The sequence below is a fragment of the Anser brachyrhynchus genome, assembly GCF_964034855.1.
Source record: "Anser brachyrhynchus genome assembly, chromosome: 1".
Lineage (NCBI taxonomy): Eukaryota > Metazoa > Chordata > Aves > Anseriformes > Anatidae > Anser > Anser brachyrhynchus.
In genome coordinates, this window is record NC_137694.1 from 66,463,200 (window position 1) to 66,483,336 (window position 20,137).

A 20,137-nucleotide genomic window follows, 5' to 3' on the forward strand; every position below is an offset into this window, starting at 1 on the left:
GAAGTAACCATACTTGTAGTAGCTTGAGAGTTTTGGGTCTCTAGCAGTGCAGTTTTTAGGCACACTGACAGTGCTTCCCCTGCTAGAGCATGTTTCCCATAACAGTGACCATGGGCAGTATCTTTTCCTCTTCCCAAGCCCTGAGGGCAGGAGAAGAGAAGGGATAAAGAAAAGTTTAGTCATAACTGCTGTGGAGATAACATCCTTTCATGTTGTTGAAGGGTCCCAAGGGCCAGGCCGTGGGACATGGTGGCTGCTGTGTCAGACGGAAGAGGAGTGGAGGCAGGTCACAGAGAGCTTCAGAGAGAGGACTTCCCTTAGAGAGCGGCAGCTCTACAAACTCTTGAGTGAAGACTTCCTGCCGGAGATCTGCAACATGATTGCACAGAAGGTGAGGAGACATGACATCCTGTTTACCTCTGTTTGACTGCTTCCAAGAGCATGGACATTTGCTGATTGAAGGAGAGCTAAATCTGAGCAGCTATCACCCCCTCCTGCTCCCCTCTCCAACCTGCAAGTGCCCTGGATGCAAGGGCTGTCTAGCTTACGCATGGGGAGAAGGATTCTCCCCATGGAATGGTAGGGCTAGAGATCTGGTTGGTGATTGCACGGTAGGATGGCTGAAGGGGTTACTGTCTTCATCCATGTTGTGTGTCCCTTTTTTGCTAGCAGGGAAACTGTCTGCTTCTGAACTGCTGCGATTTACTGCCTGGCTTTTCTATGCAAGCTGCCTCTGATTTCAATTCTACTGCAGTTTCTCGGCTGGCTCTGCTAAAGGGGCAGTTGCTGCTTTAGCTGTCCTAGCTAAGTCTGCTTGAGATGGTATGTCAGAGCCCTTAGACTCCAAAGGGTGTTGTCCATCAAAGGAACATTTTCAGGTGGGACAGCAGGAACAGGATGCTTCGTCTGGATGGCTTTGTAAAATGGGCTCTGCAGTCAGCGTGATATTCTTGGACTGAGTTCAGTTTGTTTGTTTGCTGCCCTTGTAAAGCTAATAGGGATTTCATGGTCACTTCTAGCCCCCAGAGTTTCTCCTGCCACTATCACCGATGTGCCCTAATTTCCTCCACTCTCTTTTTCCTTCCCTCAATTCTCAACCCTGTTTCAGGAGAAGCGTCTGCAGCGGACAGAGTTTTCTCCCAGGTGGATGTCTGACCATCAGCCCATCAAACCAATCAAGCAGGAGGTGAGGGGGGGTGCGAGGGGGAGGACAACGGAGGGAGGCGAGAGCAGATGCCTCCTGGGGGAAAAAATAAACCGCAGCATCGCTATTCAGTGGGAAGGAGTAGTTTGAAAGTGCTTGTGCTGAAAGAGAGATGGGTGGTAATGCCCGTCAAATGCAGGCTGACACTCAGGGTTTCTATGGCGAGCAGGGAGGTGCTGCCCTCTGGATCGCAGAGGTAACCGGCCTTGCCGCAGACGCTGGTGCAGCTGCATATGGAAATCTGTACTCAGCCTGGGGAATTCCACTTCAATGAAAGTGCTGGCACATTCGAGGCAGTTCAAAGAAAAGTTGAAGAAGGATGAGAGGGCTAGGAGAACTGGCTTACAAAGGGAAATGACAGAAATTCAGCCAAGGGGAAAACGTGAGGCTGCAAACACATGAGGGTGTAGATAGTGCAGAGAGAGAGAAGAACGACTTGATGTAGTACAGAGCTGAGCTAGGAGGGGGTCAGATGGAAATGGAAGTCACAATTTAGGCTGCTTAAAGAAATGCTCATCAAACTGTAGTATTGTCTGCTAAAACAGCCCCTCCGTGCCTCCTCACCCTCATCTTCTCTCTACCCCATTGGTGTAAAAGCGCTGCTGCTTGCGGGTCTGTGCAGTGAACCAGACCCAGAAAAACGGCTAGAGTTAAATATAACCCTTTTCTTTGGTCAGTTATTTTTAACATAGATCAGTTTTCCGATCCAGTTCACCACACAGCCCCCAACAGTCACGTTGGCACAGCCAGGGGCATGGTGCGGTGGAGATGGGGGTTCTTTGAACTGGCAACTGCTACCCAAAGAAATTGGTCAGGCAACACAGGATTAGCTCTAGAGGAAAAAATGGCTTGATTCTATCAGGCCATGGCATAATCCCTCACTGCAGATGTAATGAAAACAGTTACCTGTTGTTTTGTCCCAGAATGTTGTCAAACCCTGGGAAATTGAACTGCAGGGAATATTCCACGTGAGTCAGGGGTTCCTGCAAAACAAAGGAGAAAGTACAGTTCCCCACAATAAACACGATTACTTAAAATACATAGAGGAAGGAAGAGCCTCTCATCATGCTGCAGATAAAAGCCTGCAGAGAGGAAAATAAGACCCTGGCGATGGTCAGTTTGGGGCCAGCGCTGCCCTCTGCAAAGCCCACCGTCCAGGAAGCGCAGGGCCACGTGTTTGTTCACAGGCAGCAGAAATCCCAGGGGAGGAGGGGAGTGGGAAACACATGGAGCCTGAATGATGCTAATCAGTACCGCAGGTGCTCCAGGTCTGCGGAGGCACAGGGCTGTTAATTGCTGCCTGTGGGCCAGTGAAATGTTTTCCAGTGAGCGGGGGGCCCTCCTGGCTCCTGCTGCAGTGGGGAGTGGGGACTCAGCCAGCATGAGGATGGGGAATCTCTGGGCGGTTGTGCCGGCTACCCAGCGGGATGCAGCACGCAGGGGAGCCAGCGATGGTGCCAGGCATCTGATGGCTTGTTGGCTGAGCGAGGGGTGGGCAGCAGGCAAGCCTCAGGGAGAAAACTGCCTCCCGTGCAGGGGTGACCCCTGCCTCCCGGCCCCATTAGATGGATGCCGCGTCGGTCCGAGATGCAACTGCTCTGTAGGCTCCTAATCCTGTGGGGGATTTCTCAACAGGTGGTTCAGATTAGCTCCTCATTAAAGAGCCGCCTGAGCAGCACCCTCATTAGGGCAGTGCTGCGGAAACCGGAGCAGGGAAGGTTTGGAGGGCGAGGGGCCAGGGCGCCCGTGCCTCCTGCTCCTGAAGTCTGATACTCGCTGTCTGAGAGCAAAGTAAAAAGCAGAAATTTGGCCCTTTTGGGGTCCGGGGGGAGGCAGCAATGTTGTGTCCTGGAGTGCTCTCTGGCGGAGGGAAGGAGGTGGTGGTCACAGAAGTGAGAGTTGGTTTGCTTGTTTTTGGCTTTTTTCATGCAAGTGGGAATGAAGCCGGAGAAATGTTCTCTTTGCTGCTTCTTCATTCAAGAAGGAAGTTTAACTTGTGTTGGTTTCTTGCTTTTGTTGTGCCAATGGGTGTCTGCTTCCATCACGTCTAGTAGGAGTTTGAAACTTGCTATCTATCTTTTGTTTGTGTTTGTTTATTTTTTAACCCTGAGATGAACACCCTCAGCTCCAATGGGCTTTAATTGTGACAGCAGCAACAAGCAGTAGGTCCCTCTGAAATTCAGGCTGTTTCTGTGTCTGACGTGTCTTGAAGAATCCACCCAGCATTGCCACTGCCCTGCAAGCACCACAGTGAGCAAATGCAGTTGTTATGGGCATCTGCTGCAGTCTGTGGTTTCTGCCTTTCCCTTTTCCTTCTCTTCCTAGATTTGTCAGGTTGACATTCTCTCCTTTGCTAAAATCGTCTCATTGCCTTGTCAGCATGATATTTGTGAAGGGTTGATGCGGAACATGCTATGGATTCTGTCTTGCGCCGTTACAGTATATATGGGGTGCTCGATGCACCCAGTAGGCTTGGAGAGGTCCTGGTGTGACCACTGTGACTTGGGTGTTGTGTTCGTGTTTATGTAGGTCGTGAGTGGTGGATGCTGCATGAATCTAAGGGAAGGGGAGGTCTTACCTGTGCGCCAACGTTTGCACAAATCAGTGTGGCATGTCAGGTTGGCTTAGATCTACTGGCTGGAGAGTCCAAAGGCTGATGGTCACATCCTCAATTAAATCTCTAGTGTGCTGCTGACTTCTGAGGGCTGGTTCCTGCTCACCTCTTTCTCTTCCTGTTGATGGTTTTGTTTGGTTTCTATTGCAATTTAAAGATTGGACAAGAAAGTTAGGACAAAAGATGTTTAAAGACTGTCAGGATCAGGCCTGAAAAGAAGTTTGTAGCGCATGAGTAGAAAATAAGATAGGAAAGGGATATGAAAAAGAATAAAGAGCAAAAATGTAGAACCCAATTCTTTAAGTTGTTCTCTTCTTCTACTCGACATACCAGTGTCAGTCCTGGGCATCCTGGTGCTTAGATATTGATTAGTTGAAGGAAATATCTGAGAAAGACAACTGGAATGATTAGGGAGCTGCAAGGATTGTTTTATAAGGAAACATTTAACCTAATTACAGAAACAGAAGATTTGTGCAAGTGTCTGAGGAAGCCCATAAACATTGGAATGTGGCTGAAGAAGAGGGGAATTTATGCTGAACTAGAAAAGAGTAACTAGGAATAATTGGATGGAATGAGGGGATGAAAAATTAACTTCAGGCTGAATGTGAGGAGATGCTGGCTAACCTAAAGGAGTGTGGACTTGCAGAATGGTTTCCCTAGGAAAGCAGTGGAACCATTAAGTACTAATAGTTGGCAAAGAACTAAGGAAAAGAACATAGGCAGAGTTCCCTTGTGGTGACATCATGCTGTGGCTTTCACCTAAAAAGATGGCACAGAATAGGTGCTTTTGCTGTCCAGTCTGTCTCTAAAGGCAGGATATGGACTTGATATTGTGAAGAATCCTATAGCGCTCCCTTGGGCACTTTTCTGTAGCTGCTGGTGGTTGAAGTGTAATTCTCTTAATGTATTTTTGCTGCTGAGGACAGGACAATAATGTGGTGCTTGTCCACGGAGAGCTGCAGGGGCAGATTGTAGGGCAGCATTGTGTAGGGGAAGGAAAGGCAGAGAGGGAATGAATATGCAGTAAAACCAGACAACATTTTTAGGCTTTTATCAAAACACCCCGAGGTTCCCCTTCTAGACAACAAAACAAGGACAAAATAGTAATCATAGTGCCAGATTTTTTCTGGGGATTAATAATAGGCCTAGGGAAGTTGATGGTCTGAGCAGCAGCCAGGGGACCCCAGCTGATTGCTAATCCTCAGGAAATACCTTCTGCTTAAGTGGTGGTTGCCGGTTAGTCCCTGAAATGAAGGTGGACAAAACTGTATGCACATTGTTCTTTTCTGGTCAGTATTCCCTGCTGATAAAGCACACATACCTTGATCCTGCAGAAGTCAAAGAGGTGGGAGTAGATGGCTGATTCATTTGTCTTATAATTAAATTAAGCCAATAAAGGTAATTTCACACTGCCATATACATACCTCTCACTTTATTGGAGAAACAGGAGCAGGCAATTCCTGGTCTGAGAAGTGTGCAGTCTAAGTGGGATCAAACACAGCCTTACAGCCTGCTGGGCGTGGGGAGGTAAGGAAGTGGGGCAATAAAGAGCCAGGCGTACTTGAATGAGAAAGCTGGCCAGGGGACCCAGCAGGAAACAAACAAATGACTGAGAGCTAGTTCATGGGAGATTAGCTCATAGAAATATGGTGGGCCTTAGTTTGAATGGGAAAGAAAAACACTCCAAATGATACCTTGACGTAAGGCTGTACTGGTCTCCTTTTCTATCCTAAGTACCGGGTATTTTATAGCAGAGCCAGGTTCAGCAGAGTAGTTCTTTCTGCTTGCACTTGTAACTCGGGACTTAGCTAGCTGGAAGGGGTGTAGGTGTTGCATAGGGGTGACAACAGCCAGATTCCTTTGCCCAGAAGGGAAGTCCATGTGGTACACCCCTCGTGGAGCAGCAGTTTGCCTAACCAATCACTTCTCCTTCCTTTGCCTTTCAATCAGTAGGGTTTCATTGCTTGGCAAGTAACTTTCCTTTACATGTTGCTTATTATCTGAGAAATCATATGTACATCTTTGCTGTTCCAGCCATTCACTGTAGGTATGCCTTAATACTTGCACAAAGTAAACCTGCCTCTGAATAAACCAGACTTGAATAAGCCAGTGCATTACAGTTTTTTGTGCACCGTTTTGTCACAGGTAAACCCGAATGTGCTCAGTTCGATGGAGAAGCAGAGGCGCAGGGAGGAAGAGGAGGAGCGCCAAATCCTTATAGCAGTGCAGAAGAGGGAGCAGGAGCAGCTGCTAAAGGAGGAGAGAAAAAGAGAGATGGAGGAGAAGGTCAAAGCAGTGGAAGGTATGTGCAGCCAGTGTGAAGCAGAGGTGGGAGATTTCAAAGCTGAGTCTGAGATCTTGAATTAAGATCTGCTATTTGCATCCCTCCCCTGTCAGGCAAGCTAATGGGAATAACTCTTCTTGGACTTGGCTTAGATAAATTGGCCTGACTGTATTTTCTTTTTGCCTTGTCCACCTCTCTGTGTTGATGGCTGTTCTCTAGTGTTCCCTTCGGTTTTGTCGTCTTCCTCAAGTCGTACTCATTTTTTCCTTGCCGTAGCTGTATTTTTCTCCTGCTATCCGTATTGTTCCTTAGTTTCCTTCTTTTGTCTCCTTACTGGGGTTCTCATAGATTTCCCTCTGCGCGGGATTAGCTGGCTTAACTCTTACTGAATAGTATTTGGTCCTTTTGGCCTACTGCATGATGAAAGAAGGATTCCTTTCAGGGAGAAAGGGAAGGGGACAACATGGGAGTAGTGAGTAGTATTTTTATATCGCTCCGGACCTCATCAGCTGGAGAACTAAAGGTGAGGGAACCAGACTAAATAGAGCACTGGCAGGCAGCAAATTCAAGTTTTGGCCTTGTTTTTTCATGTTTTTAAGTTTAACACAAATATAGGCTGTTCTGCAAGAAACAATGGTCTTGCATTTAATACGTAAGTCTGAAACACAGACTGGAGACATTCAGCCTGTACATGTAGGTACTGGTGTCTCATATCTAACCACCACCTCTCTTAGCCTCCCTTACAGGGATTTCTTTATTTGCTGCTTTTGCCACAGTGGCTGGCTGGGCTGTTGCAGCTCCAGGGAAACGCTGAATATGGTCAGAAAACTGTTCTCACAATGCATGGCAGTATCGCTATTGTGAATCCTTAGGTGGAGAAAGAATCAGAAAAGGAGGGGGGGAAAAAAGGAGTTCATGCAAACCCTGTAAACTTTCCAAGATGAAACAAGTCTGCTACCAGATGTCTGGTAGCAGACCAGATGTTATCTAAGAATAGTTTCTTTTACCTGCTTAATTTCTAACCTTTTGAAAATCCAATTACTTGCTTGGCCTTTGGATATTTCTGGTTGCGGGTCTTGGCTAATCTGGTACTTTAAACTCAGAATCATCCAGCTTCCAGGTCTGCTACAGATATCTGTATCACCTTGGCAAATTGCATATTCTCTGTGCTTTAACTCTCCATCTGTATAGACAAAATTAATCTTCAAGATCCAGAAGAGTTGCAAAGATAAATCTAGTATTCAGAGTTGGTCAGGTATTGTTTTGATAAAAGCCTTGTCATTTACCTTTGGGGTAAATACAATAACTATGTCATCTGATACAAACATACCAGAGCTGCTCAAAAAACTGGCATGGGGTTGGGCAATAAGCTGTTTTAAGCCATTTTGCATACATTAGTGCTTTTCTTGGCAGGCATGCTTTTATTTTGGTTTGAGCAGTTTCTTTCAATTTACTTCAAACTTGTTCCCAGTCAGTTTAGGCTAAGTCAAGAGAAGTCTGCTTTTAAACTGGTGCAAAAGCTGTTTGGAAAGTTTATTTGAATGGATGATCTGTTCTGTTAAATCAGTGCTACATTTTTCATCCATAGAAACAGCAGCTATCTGGGTAAGATTTTGGCTTCTTAACCATCTTTCCTTATTGCTTAATGGGTCTATGACTGTCAAGCACACCCTCTAACACCCTCTGTTAACACTTACTGTGATAGTTCTTATGACGGACAGAAAGTGATTTGAAAATGAAGTCATTTGTTTTGGTTGGTTCAGACTTGTTAAGGCTGGACATCCATTGACAGATTTTTAGGGTAACAAAGACTTTCCTGTATTTTGCCTTCTGCTTAGGATTTAACAATTTTGTAAGGTGTTCTGTCAAGGGGTAATATGAAACACAGGGTGGAATATCTGTGCTCTTTGTGACTTCATCAGCACTTCACCTGCATCTTGGTTTTGGACTGTATGCCTGTTTTTAGATCACATTCCTCTTTCCAGTGTGGGATTTCACTTTCCTTCACTCCCACGCACACCCCAGTTAGGGACCCTCCTGCTGGGCCCATCTGGACTTTCCTGAATTTACAAGTTAAAGCAGCTTTCTAGATTTCTTCCAGAACAGCAGGTTAGAATCTTCCAGTTCTCTTCCAGGTGCTGTTGTAACATTACCTCTCACATACATGACTTTCTATCTGTTTGAGGTACTCTTTAGGGCATTGGTTAGCATTTGGTATTTGGTGGCCTCTCAATCCAGGCCAACAGCATGGCAGCAAACTCTACCTTTAACATGCTGTATTAATTACTCCCTGTGGTACTGGGACCTGTCATAAATCCCGACTGAGCTCCAGCCTGGTAATGGGGTAGCACTTTGCAATTCCTGTCAGTTTACCATGTCAGATGCTTGGCAGGCATTGGTGGATTTCTAATATCCACGTGACCTTACCTCTTGGTTGCTGTTGGCATGATATTTTCCTTTTGTTGCCCAAGTCATTACCATATGTGTTTCTCAGCTTTTTCATTTAGGCATCCATAACAATGTCATCTAAGTAAGGTTAATTTTACTAAAGAAGCATGCGATACTGAACTGTGCTTGGACTGACTGATAATCTCCGCTAACTGTAGTTTGATTTTAGACTTCTCCTTATTAAATGGTGTAACAGATGCTGATAGATTCTGTACGATATCTTAAATGAAAGTCCTGTCCTCCCAACTTCAGTGCTGTCTGGAGTCTTGCAACAGAAAATTTGGACTTTTTTTTTTTTACCAATCTTTGATATATCTGGCCGTGGACCTCTCTGGAAAACATACATCTTGTAGCTATTCCTAAACAATATCCATTATCCTATTAGAGCATGCTTTCAGATGTGGATGTTGTTCCTGGAGTAAAACCATGACTTGCAGTGGTGCCATTGGTGACTCTGACATCTCAGATTCCTTTCCAGAAGAGAAATCCATCACTTTTTTTGACTGGGCATGAGGTGTGGCTGTCAACTCTTCTTCAGAGAAGGAGTACCTGCATTTTCCTCAGTACCTACAGGAGAAGCACGGAAGGCTTTATTTAGCAGCAGAATGTCTATTTGAGTGGTGATTCTCTTGTGAGAGTCAAGACTAAATGCATACAGATAGGGTCATCCTGGAGATGCTCATTCCTAGTTTTCTTGTGCTCCTACTCCTCATCACAGGCTTTCTTTTGACTGGCAGAGTAGGAGAGCATATTAATACTGTTCTTCCAGATCAGGTACTTCTCAATTCCACATCATTGTCCAGAGATGGAGCCTCTGTTAGAGGATTTTGGCCAAGTCTCTCCAATCTTTCTTTCACTTGGGTGTTTCCCTGGTGTGGCTCTGTGGCCAATTTCCTGGGTTGTTACACCTGTGACATCTCTCCTTGAGCTGCATTTTCACAGAATTCTGCTTCAACAGAAAGTTGGTACAGGTGTTTAGCAAGTCAAATGAATTCAGATTTCCTATAACAAAAAGGAAATGAGGTTCATAAGAGTCCATAAACTTTCTATTATGAAGCAATCTGTTAGCCAGCTGTCTGGTTGCAACCCACAGGTTATATTACTAACGTTGCTTCTTCCTGTCTCTCACCTCTTAAACCAAAGCTGTCCCAGTGGCCCTCCTGTGTGGTAGCTTGCTCTCTGGCTGCTGGCCGTGAAGGCCTACCTGAACAATCTTCCCAAAGCTAGCTGTGGTGATGGAGGATATTACTGACCCCAACTACTCGTTGCCACCCAGCTGGTAAAAGTTCACCCTTCCTTCAGCACTGTTCTTCATCAACCTCAGTGCAAAACCAGCTGCCATGAGTTCACCTGGCTGAGGAATTATTGTGCCTTTTTGACAGCATGGGGACTGGTGGCAAGCAGATAAAGGATGGTAATTTAATAAGTCATGTCTTTCCATTTAACTGATCTATGCCTTGGTCTTTGCTTTGAACTTCTCTCTTTGTACCAAACTGTGGTCAAGAATTTGTCTGAAAGCTGGCATGGGGAGCGTCTGCATCACAGTAATGTTCCAAAATCACTGATGGATTAGTCAAGGGAAAATGAAGAGGTGTGTTTGTTGTGTGTGCTCAGATCCTCTGCTTCTTTACAGAGAGTTCTTGAGAGCTGCAGGAGCTGTCTGAATTTTCTCTGCAAGACGTTGTTGACAAGGAGTGCTGAATGGCTTTTTCTGCTTGTCTCCCCTTCCTGCTGCAGAGCGAGCCAGGAGGAGGAAGCTTCGTGAAGAGCGGGCCTGGCTGCTGGCACAGGGGAAGGAGCTGCCCCCTGAGCTTTCCCACTTGGATCCCAGTTCCCCTACCAGGGAAGAGCGAAGGACCAAGGATCTGTGAGTATGCAGCTGGGCACGCAGCACACCCGAGCAGTGAAGCCTTTGTGGGGAGGGGAGGAGAGGAGTGTGGTCATTCACAGGAATGAGGAGGGATAAGTGAGGTTGGAGAGCTGCAAGGAGTAAGCTGAGAAACATCTGGATTTGGTCCACGCTAGAGGGGTGTTTGTGATGAGGCCTGTTTGTTAACTTTGTGGCACTGCATGTGGCATGGAAGGGAGGATGAGGTAAGAGGGAATGTTTTATATGTCCTAAGTCTCTGTTATTCACTGTTGTTCTTCCAATTACAGCTTTGAACTAGATGATGAGTTCACAGCCATGTACAAAGGTTAGTCCACCTGTCCCAATTTTCCTCTTTGCATGACTTCTTCAAAGTGACACAGTCCCCCAGGCATGTGTGTGTAATCACATGTCTTTTGTTGCTACCAGTTCTAGATGTGGTAAAGGCTCACAAGGACTCTTGGCCCTTCTTGGAACCTGTTGATGAATCGTATGCTCCTAACTACTACCAGATCATTAAGGTAGGGAAAGCAGCCCAGCGTGCTTGACTGATGCTCTTTGTTGGCTGGGGTGCAATTATTTGAAAGTGTTTTGAAGTTCTGTGAGCTGTGTTATCCTCACAGTCAAGCAGCAGTAGTCCCTTTGGGTGTAGGAAATGCAAGAAGAGAGGCTGCCCCTCAGGAGAGCAGCCTCTGCTCTGCATGCCTCTCTGTGAGGAAGCTAGTAATTTATGTACCTTTGTAAGTCCCATTGCTCTTGCTGTAACTCAAGGGAAGTTTTGTTGAATTTCAGGTCCCCATGGACATCTCTAGCATGGAGAAGAAGTTGAATGGAGGTCAGTACTGCACCAAGGAAGAATTCGTGGGCGATATGAAGACCATGTTCAGGAACTGTCTTAAGTACAATGGTGAAGGCAGTGGTAAGAGCAGTAAGATGCGAAGTTCATCTATTTCCAGTGCTGAGTTAAAGCAGTCACTGATCTCTACCTACTCACCAGAACTTGATTTGTGCTTACTCTCTTTCAGGATATTTTTGAGAGGCCGGAGGAAAGCTCCTGAGTAATAAGGCCTGGGGATTTAGCCAGGTTTTTAGCACAGTTGTTATGCTGATACATGTGGCCTGTCATACTAAGGGACTCCCATGTTGATAGGTGGTGAAGGCAGAACATACAAAGAGGAGAAATTCTCTTTCTTTACAAGCTCATTCCTTTGTGTGCTTGCATGCATCTGTGTTCCTTTGTCTCATGATATCTAACACATTTTGAAGAACATAAAGAGTCTGGTCAGCCCCCAGTATTTGTTGAGTACCCCCAAAAAAAGTGAAAAATGAGCCACGTCTGTAGCCTTTTAGATGGAAAATGTATCTTTTAGGTTCCTTGGCTACTGAATGAATAGCATAAACCCACAAATGGGAAACCCTGGGTTTAATTGCCACACCGATTAAAATTCTGCACGTTGCTTAGGTAAGAAGTCACTCCCCATATGGTGGGTCCCTGCTGCAAACCATGTCTCAACAGCACTGCTTTGAAAGTGAAAACAGAGCTTCTCAGCTTGTCACTGTGGGCCCTAAGTAAAAGCATTTCTGCACTGCCAGTGGGAGAACTCTGTTGTCCAAGGAACTTTTAGTTCAGTGGAAACAACTGGAAAGTCATTTGCTTCAAGCCTTTGTGATTGACACCTCTCACATGTATTTTCCTTCTTATCCATCCCAATGAAAAGTAGGAGCCCCTCTGATCAGAACTGTCCTGTGGAAATGGCACAATCGTGACCCTGGTATTTGCAGTAGCTTTTGTGTCATGGTCAGCAAGTGCTTTAAAAACTGTAAATGGATAAATGATCTTTGCTGATTTTTTTCCTCTGTCTTGTAACATACAGCAGAGATTTGAACCAGTACAGCAAAAGCCTCTTAAACAGAATCAAATAACATTGCTGGAATTTAACGTTTCTTTTCTCAGCACTGCTGGCTAACAGTGCAGGTCACACATCTCTGCAAGCAGAGGTGGTGTTTGCCGTAATGTAATTCTTGGTACTATTCTGGGATGTTAGGTTAATGCTGACTGTGCAAGCCATGCTGTTAATGGTACTTTGTCATGCCTGTGTGCCTGTCCTCTGGTGGGGTTACTGAACAAATCTGATGCTGCATTGCTTATTGAGTTTAAGAGTATAGACCAGTTGTCAACTAGTTAGGAACAAAAGTCCTCCCTGAAAAAAAAAATTGTGGGGAGAGATGATTTGCCTGTTGAAATGAGGAAAGTCTGGTGTTGCTTAACTGTTTCTCTCTGTAAGGCTCTGTCCTTGATGTTGCTGGGTGTGGTTTTTTTTGATGGCAGAATATACCAAGATGGCTTACAACTTGGAGAGGTGTTTCCACCGAGCAATGATGAAGCACTTCCCTGGGGAAGATGGAGACACAGATGAGGAGTTTTGGATCAGAGAAGACGGGAGGCGGGAGAAGAGGAGCCGGCGGGCTGGTCGCTCCAGCGCTGGCAATGTTTGGACTCGGTCACGAGACCCAGAGGGAACAGGCAAGAGGCAGCAGCGCCTGGAAAATGGAGGGAAACCTCCACCATATCGAGCTACTTCGAGGGCTCCCGCTTCCTCCTCCTCTTCCTCCTCCTCCTCCTTCTCCTCGTCCTCTGCAGAGGATCCAAGTGGCAACCCCATGCAGCCTTCTCGAGAAGTGGGCCCTTCCAATGGGCGAGGTTTCCCCCGCTCGCTGCAGTACGGCAGCATGCCCAGCCCTGTGCCACATCCCGGCCAGATGGTAAGGAGTAGTTTCTGCTGTTCATCAATCCTGCCTGTGGAGGGAGGCAGGGAGGGAAAAGGGAATTAAACTCTCTCCTGTGGAATCCCTACTTTGTGGCAAGGATTCTTTCCCAGAGATTGAGGGTCGGAGCTGTGGTTTCTCAAACTGAAACTTTTCAGCCCTTAAATTTAAACCAATACAGTTCAGTCTTACCTGGTCTTTGTGTAGTTGGCTGAGGAGACAGGATTGGAAATAACATACTCCACGTTAAGAGCAGCTGGAGCTAGAAGAGTAGCTACTTCTGTAACTGGAGGCTGTACTAGATCGCTACCACACTAGTTAGAAACGGTCTACTAACATTTTTGACAGGCAAGTACCCATGTGTGGTTGGGCAGTCCTGGCTGCCCCACTTCTTTCTTTCCCTGGAGAGAGGTACGCTATTGTGCATGTAAAGCAGTCACGTTTCCTCTTTTAACCTCCAGTTTATGATGCTGAACAAGCCAGCCTTCTTTTGTCTCAATTGTTTGCAGATGCCTGGTAACTTTGTGCCATCTGCATACTACTGCATTCTGTGCCTTGATATTTATAAAAGCAGTAAACAAAACCACACATAAGGCCACCCTGGGCTGCAGCAGTGACCTCCCTTTAGCCTGATGTTTCCTCTCCGAGGGCCACCTGTTCTGCCTCTTCTATGGGCTGTTCCTCACCCATCCTTTACAGTCTCTTCCATTTTAACCCATGATGTCTTGTGGTGTAGTGTGACAGCTGCTTTTCTGAGATCCAGGCTATTCCTCACTTTTTTAGCTGGAAATCAAACATTTTAGAGTGATTCTTGTGATGCAGATAGCAGAAGCCAGCAGGAGAGCTGGAGCCAGTAAGTGTTTTGAAAGAAGTCCAGCATGTTCCCCATTGTTCTGCTTACGTGCTCTTGTGGTTTGCTCCAAGGACAGGAATAAACCACTGTCCCCTCCAGTTGTCTTGCTTGCTTCCGAATAGCTGGGTGGTAGGTGAGTGTATCACAACCTGAGCTCAGGGATATATGATAGACTTTGGCAGGGGAGCCACGTCATCTTGTAGAAAGGCCTACAGGTTTTTCATGGTATCTCCAAAAAAAGCCTGTCTGTTCTTCTGTGTGGCTCTTTTGGTTTTGGCTTACCCCCTGCTTGAAGCAGCTCTGCTGCTTTTCTACATCTCACAGATGGGTTTATTTCTCCTTCCTTCTCCCTTCCCCGACCCCCAGAGACCAGCTGTACCAGGAACGTTTGGTCCCCTGCGCGGATCAGATCCAACAAAACTGTATGGCTCACCACGAGTGCCAGAGCCCCATCCTGGAGACCCGGTTCAGCAGCACCAGCACTTTGCCATGCAGGTAATTAACAAACAAAAGCTTCCAGATATGCTGCTGTCTGCTTTCATAACAACAAAGCAAGGCACCCAGTGCCCTGGAGGTCCCCTCTGCTCCCCATGGCGTGGGGATGCCCCGATGGCCACAGCGGTGGCATTGCCTCTCCTCAGATCAGCCTGCTGGCACACCAGTGTCAGTCTTTCCCCACCTCCCTCTCACTGCCACCCCTCTCTCTCTCCCTCCCCAGCCGGCCGTGGGACTGAGCGAGCACCGTGGGCACAGGCTGGCTGCCCCTGAGAAGCAGGTGTGTGCAGGGCCAACCCACGTCACTGGCCTCGGACCCCGTCCTGGCACCCTGCAGCTGGGGCGTGTGAGCGGCCCCCCTCCGGACACCGTCTACCCACCAGCCCAGTTCCAGCAGGGCTTCCTCCCTCCAAGGCACAACGGGCCTCCGGTGAGGCCACCAGAAGGCTCAGAGGTGCCCCCTGGACATATGTACCGGCCCTACAAGTACCTGAACCGTGGGCACCCGGCCCTGTGGAATGGCAGCCATAGTGCCGCCAGCCAGGGTGCTGTGGGGCCAGAGGAGAAGGCACCCATGGGGCCAGCGCCCTCGCTCCAGCCCCGCGCCATCAGCCATATGATGGAGCCCCGGGCCTTACGGCCTCCTCTGCCTCCCAGCCAGTGGACTGAGCAACCAAACTTCCTACCTCACGGGGTGCCTCCCTCAGGGTATATCAGACCACCCGGAAAAGCCGCAGGCCAGAGGATGCCACAGCCACCAGCTGCTCTATTCGGGGGACCGGCTCAGGTTCAGAGAGGGTGTCAGGGTGGGGACTCGATGATGGACAGCCCAGAGATGATCGCGATGCAGCAGCTGTCCTCCCGCGTGTGCCCGCCGGGCGTGCCTTACCACCCTCGCCAGCCGCCCCCGCCACACCTCCCTGGACCCTTTCCCCAGCTGGCTCACGCTGCCTCTGCCGGCATGCCACCCCCCAAGCCGGTCATGGGGAACGGGAGCTCGCAGGATCAGACCATGGAGCCGGAGAGCAACCAAGGTAACTCCCCGTGGCACTGACTAGAAGCCACCCAGAGGCTTCTCCCCAGTTCTTGCTGCTGCCGGGCTCTTTGTAGGACCTCAACAGAGAATGCAGCCATGTGCCTTGTGCCTGTCCTGAACACATCAAGGGTGCACAAGCAGCCACAGGGAGTGAGGAGCTATGCCCTGGGGTTGGGAGTTCACGCATAGTGGGTGGGTGCTTGTGAGGAGTTGGGGAACACCCCATAGTTTAGCTTTGCTGCTCCAGACTCTTGGGGTCCCGAGCTTAAGTGTGTTGCAGATGCACAAAGCCTGTATCTGCAGACGTGGCTTTATTTGGATTTGCACCACCAGAGAAGTGTGAAAGATGCTCTAACTTTCAGGCTCACTGGGGTCCATTTTAAACACTGGCTGAAGATCAGCAACAAAAACAGGTTTTATTCTAGAAAAAGATTAAATTTTTGTTTAAATAGTTGTGGGGCACATAGTTTATACACATCTTTTTTCCTTCAAATTCTAAATCAGAATATCTTTTCTGCTCCAGCCATCACTTAGATTTTTCTAAGATTTCTTCATTTCACTGTAACCTGTCAGAGGTCCTCTCCAGCCCAGTTATGCCTGCAAGTTATCAGTTTGCCTTTGGGTGCACAGTCTGTAATGCTTCTAGAACTCACTTGGATTTAATATAAAAATTGAATCTGCAAAGAGTTAGGTAAGGAGAGAAGACATTATGTGAATAAATGGTTTAAATACACTTCCTTGAATATATGTCAGTATGGCTTCTCCTCTGAAATGCACATGTGCCTTGTGAGCTTTACATCTCAAAATCTTCACAGAACAGGACTGCCAGAAAGGCACTGAAAACCCATGTCAGTTCAGATGAGATGGCAGCATGTCATGTGTGCCACCACAAGTTTCTTTCTAGTTGAATTTCATTCATTCTAGCTGGTAAACTAGAGATCAAAAAAAAAAAAAAAAACTTCAAACAAACCTAAAGTAGAGACAAAAAAAACTAGAGATCAAAAACAATTTTTTTCATTAATTTTAGCTGGTAAACTAGAGATCAAAAACCTTGTATCTTTTATCGATCCCTTGTGTGCCTTGGACTAAGAGGAAACTCTTTCCTTGTGTGGCATTGCTTAAAACTCATTATCATTTAACTGTGCTGGATATAGAACAGAGACTGCAAGAGGACGTTGAGTGATTACAGGGCAGAGTGGCCGCATCTCCAAATCACAGTTGGTTAAAATATGGCTGTGATCAGCTTCACAGTACCTTGCTATGTGGTAGTGCTTTTGCCCAACTGTGGGCAAGCAGGCTTTGTGGACCAGAAGGGGGGGCAACACAGTGTAAAGTCAAAAAAGCCCTGTCTCTTAGCTTGCTCTCGTTTGGATTCTGCAGTATTTCCCAAAGCTGCCTCTCCATGGGGCAGCCTCTGTACACCTATGTGTCAGAGCAAACCTGCATATGCCATGTTTCTCTCGTGGAAGTGGTTTGCAAACTACAGTGGGGCTGTATCTTAATGGAAATCATAAGGATTCTGTTTACATGCCCCATCTTTTTAAGAGAGGTGTGCAACCCTATGAGTAACTTTTAAAAGAGCTTTTTCAAAATATCAGCCAACTTTGCAAAGTTTGGAATTGCTATGGGTCTCTGAAAGAGCAACTCTGTGTTGGCTGTAGAAGGGGACTACAGCTCCACAAAGCCCACAGTTAGCATGATGCTTTGCTCCAGCCATCTTGTGAAGAGATCTGAGTAGAGGATGGGATGTTGTAGGCTTTGGAGTACTTCAAAGTCTTTGGAAACACTTTCTTGGTTTAGAAAGTCACTCCTCTTCCATTTGAATAGTTCAGCAAGATGGGGTACTTTCTCCATCCTTTCTCCATCCAAATGTTGGAGATTTATCAGGGCTGGGACTTTGTGTCAGCAGCCAAAGTGGAGAGAGACCCAGCATGACTGCGGCTGCTGTTCTTGCTGTCAAAAGTAGACGGTAGGAGGTTGTTTTGGCACATCTGGCTAAGCTAGCAGGAATTACTCTGGCAAATTTGCCTTGGGTGAGCATGCATGTGGGGCGGGGAGGGCTGACGTGCAAATCAAGACCAGCACCTGACGCTTCCCCCCTCTCTTTCCAGTGGAGCCACAGGCGGGCGTGGAGGAGAAGGCTCAGTGCATCGGCATTCCCGACGGGGCCTATGCCAAACTCCTACCTCATCCCAAGCCCCCCCTGCCCATGGAGTGCACCCGACATGCCTTGCCCCCAGAGGAGGGGGACGGCTCCGGCCTGAAGAGCGACCTGAAGGCAGGGCAGAGCAAAGGCGCCTGGCCGGCCGAGAGCAGCTATGCTGGCCCACAGGGCTGCGTGAGGGACCTGGCGCCCGCCTCCGAGCGAGGAGGGCCCATGCCCGAGAACGGGGCAGCGGGTGAGGGGCCGGCAGAGGGGAAGGGGCTGGCCGCCAGCCTGATGGAGAAGCCCCTCTGCGGCGGGGGGAAGGCTCTGCCCGAAGCGGCCGTGCCTTGTATGGGGCAGGGCACTGGCCTCCCTACCATGGACGCCAGCACCGTGGGGGCTGCCCCCAACCAGTTCCACCCTCTCTACATGCCTGGTCTGGAGTACCCCAATTCAGCCGCACGGTACCACATCAACCCAGGGCTGCAAGGCTTCAGCCCGGTGATGGGCGGGAAGCCTCCCCCCGTGTCCCACCCACAGCATTTTCCTTCACGGGGCTTCCAGCCGAGCAACGCCCACCCCGGGGTCTTCCCCCGCTATCGGCCCCACCAGGGCATGCCCTATCCCTACCAGCCCCAGCCTCAACCTTCCTACCACCACTACCAGCGACCGCCCTACTACGCCTGTCCGCAGGGCTACTCGGACTGGCAGAGGCCTCTGCACCCCCAGGCCAGCCCCAGTGGCCACCCGCCCCTGGCCAGACCCCCGTTCTCCGACAGGGGGAATGTGAGCAGCTTGCAGGGCTGTGAGGCACTGAGCGCTGCCCTGGCTTCTCCCAACCGCATGGACATAGCGAGTGCCAAAGAGGTTTCTCCGAGCGACGGGCAGGATCTGGGGCCTGAAGATGAGAAGTCTGAGGAATCGCAGGAGCGGCCGGAGAGTCCCAAAGAGTTCCTTGATTTGGACAACCACAACGCAGCCACAAAGAGGCAAAGCTCAGTGGCAGCGGGAGAGTTCCTCTACGGAGCTCCCCCGCCTCACCTGGGTTCGGGAATGGGATTTGGGCCATCGGCTTTCCCTCCCCACGGGGTAATGCTACAGACTGGCTCTCCCTATGCATCCCGGCATCCCGCCAGCCATTTCCAACCCAGGACATATGGATCGCCCATGAATGCCCACCTGTCTCATCATCATCCAGCCTCTGGCCAGGCCAACGGCCTCTCTCAGGAGGGACCCCTGTACCGCTGCCGGGAGGAGAACATAGGTCACTTTCAGGCCTTGCTGATGGAGCAGAGAGGCAGTGGAGGTGGCATGGGGGGGCCACCCCAGGACTTGTATAGATCATCGGGGTAAGAGCGTGTTTTCTGTGAGAAGGCAAGGTGGGAGGGGGCGATGCCTGGGTAACAATGTGTGCTGGGTATTCTTGAAAGGCCCAGGCTGAAGTCGGAGGAGCTGGCAGGTGCTATGAAAGGCTAACCGGTTACTCTTAGACTCTTGGAGTGAGAGGTCCCTTAGACCTTTCTGGGAAACAAAGAGAGTCTTGCTGCAGCTTTTTAAAACACATAATTTTAGCCATCATGGAGACCTGTTAGCCTCTCCTGTCCATCTCCACACCAGTGCTTTGTTTTATCTGGCAGTATTTTGTTAATGTGTTGTCCAGTGTTGTGCATCCCTTAATCAAAGGGTCTCATACTATTTTCTTTGCAAGAATTTTATTACATCTTTCTCATAGTGCAACAGAGTACCTAACTGAAGTGGAAGTTAGCCTCTTGTTATGAACTCCTCTACTTTAATGTCACCCTCTTCTTTCTTTGCCCTTCCTCTCTGTCTCGTATTTCCCTTAAAGAAAATCAATTCTCACAGAGATTTTGCATATTACGTTTTATTTCCAAAAGGAAAATTTTGCTACTTCAAAAATTCCCTGTTCAGACTTCATAAATGTGCTTCAGCTGTTACTGTTTTGCCATAGTTCCATCATGACTTGAGCAGTAAATCTTGTAAGGCAGACATGGAGAAAAAGGACCCAAAGGACTTTTCTCCTAGTGTTCTAGTGTTGAGGGGTTACAGCTGTGTCATTGGGGGAGGGGGACAGGAATTAAAGTTTGTGTTTGGGGGGGAAGCCTTAAAAAAGAAGACATGCAAAATGCGTACTTGTATGTGAAAGTTGTGTGTGTATGCATTCGGTCAAGTAGATGGGGTTCGCTCTTGATGTTCATACGCTAAAACTCTCTCCATTCAACCTGGCTCCAGAATGCAAATGCATCAGGCTCAAGTTGCCTTCCCGAAGATGCCTACAGCAACCATGTCCCGGGAAGATCTGACGCCACAAAAACCATCAGCGTTGCCTCTGGATCAAGTAAGGGTCGCCAAAGAGAGCAGAGCTCAGATGAGAGCCTTTTTTCTTTCTCACAGTTAAAGGAATAA

At 48.2% G+C, this 20,137-nt stretch overlaps 1 protein-coding gene across 2 annotated transcripts in view; it reads left to right on the forward strand.

Moving 5' to 3' along the window:
- The window catches only part of CECR2 (CECR2 histone acetyl-lysine reader), a 101,078-nt gene that overhangs the window by 72,966 nt on the left and 7,975 nt on the right, over positions 1-20,137 (forward strand). The window contains exons 7-18 of one of the 2 annotated variants that reach the window (XM_080579628.1): positions 222-391; positions 1,109-1,186; positions 5,964-6,120; positions 10,288-10,417; positions 10,708-10,745; positions 10,847-10,938; positions 11,210-11,336; positions 12,747-13,180; positions 14,403-14,531; positions 14,755-15,565; positions 17,679-19,062; positions 19,964-20,069. In XM_080579628.1, the coding sequence (XP_080435754.1) occupies positions 222-391; positions 1,109-1,186; positions 5,964-6,120; positions 10,288-10,417; positions 10,708-10,745; positions 10,847-10,938; positions 11,210-11,336; positions 12,747-13,180; positions 14,403-14,531; positions 14,755-15,565; positions 17,679-19,062; positions 19,964-20,069 (3,656 nt within the window). The remainder of the gene's footprint in view (positions 1-221; positions 392-1,108; positions 1,187-5,963; positions 6,121-10,287; positions 10,418-10,707; positions 10,746-10,846; positions 10,939-11,209; positions 11,337-12,746; positions 13,181-14,402; positions 14,532-14,754; positions 15,566-17,678; positions 19,063-19,963; positions 20,070-20,137) is intronic. The other variant, XM_080579629.1, reaches the window with a different exon arrangement.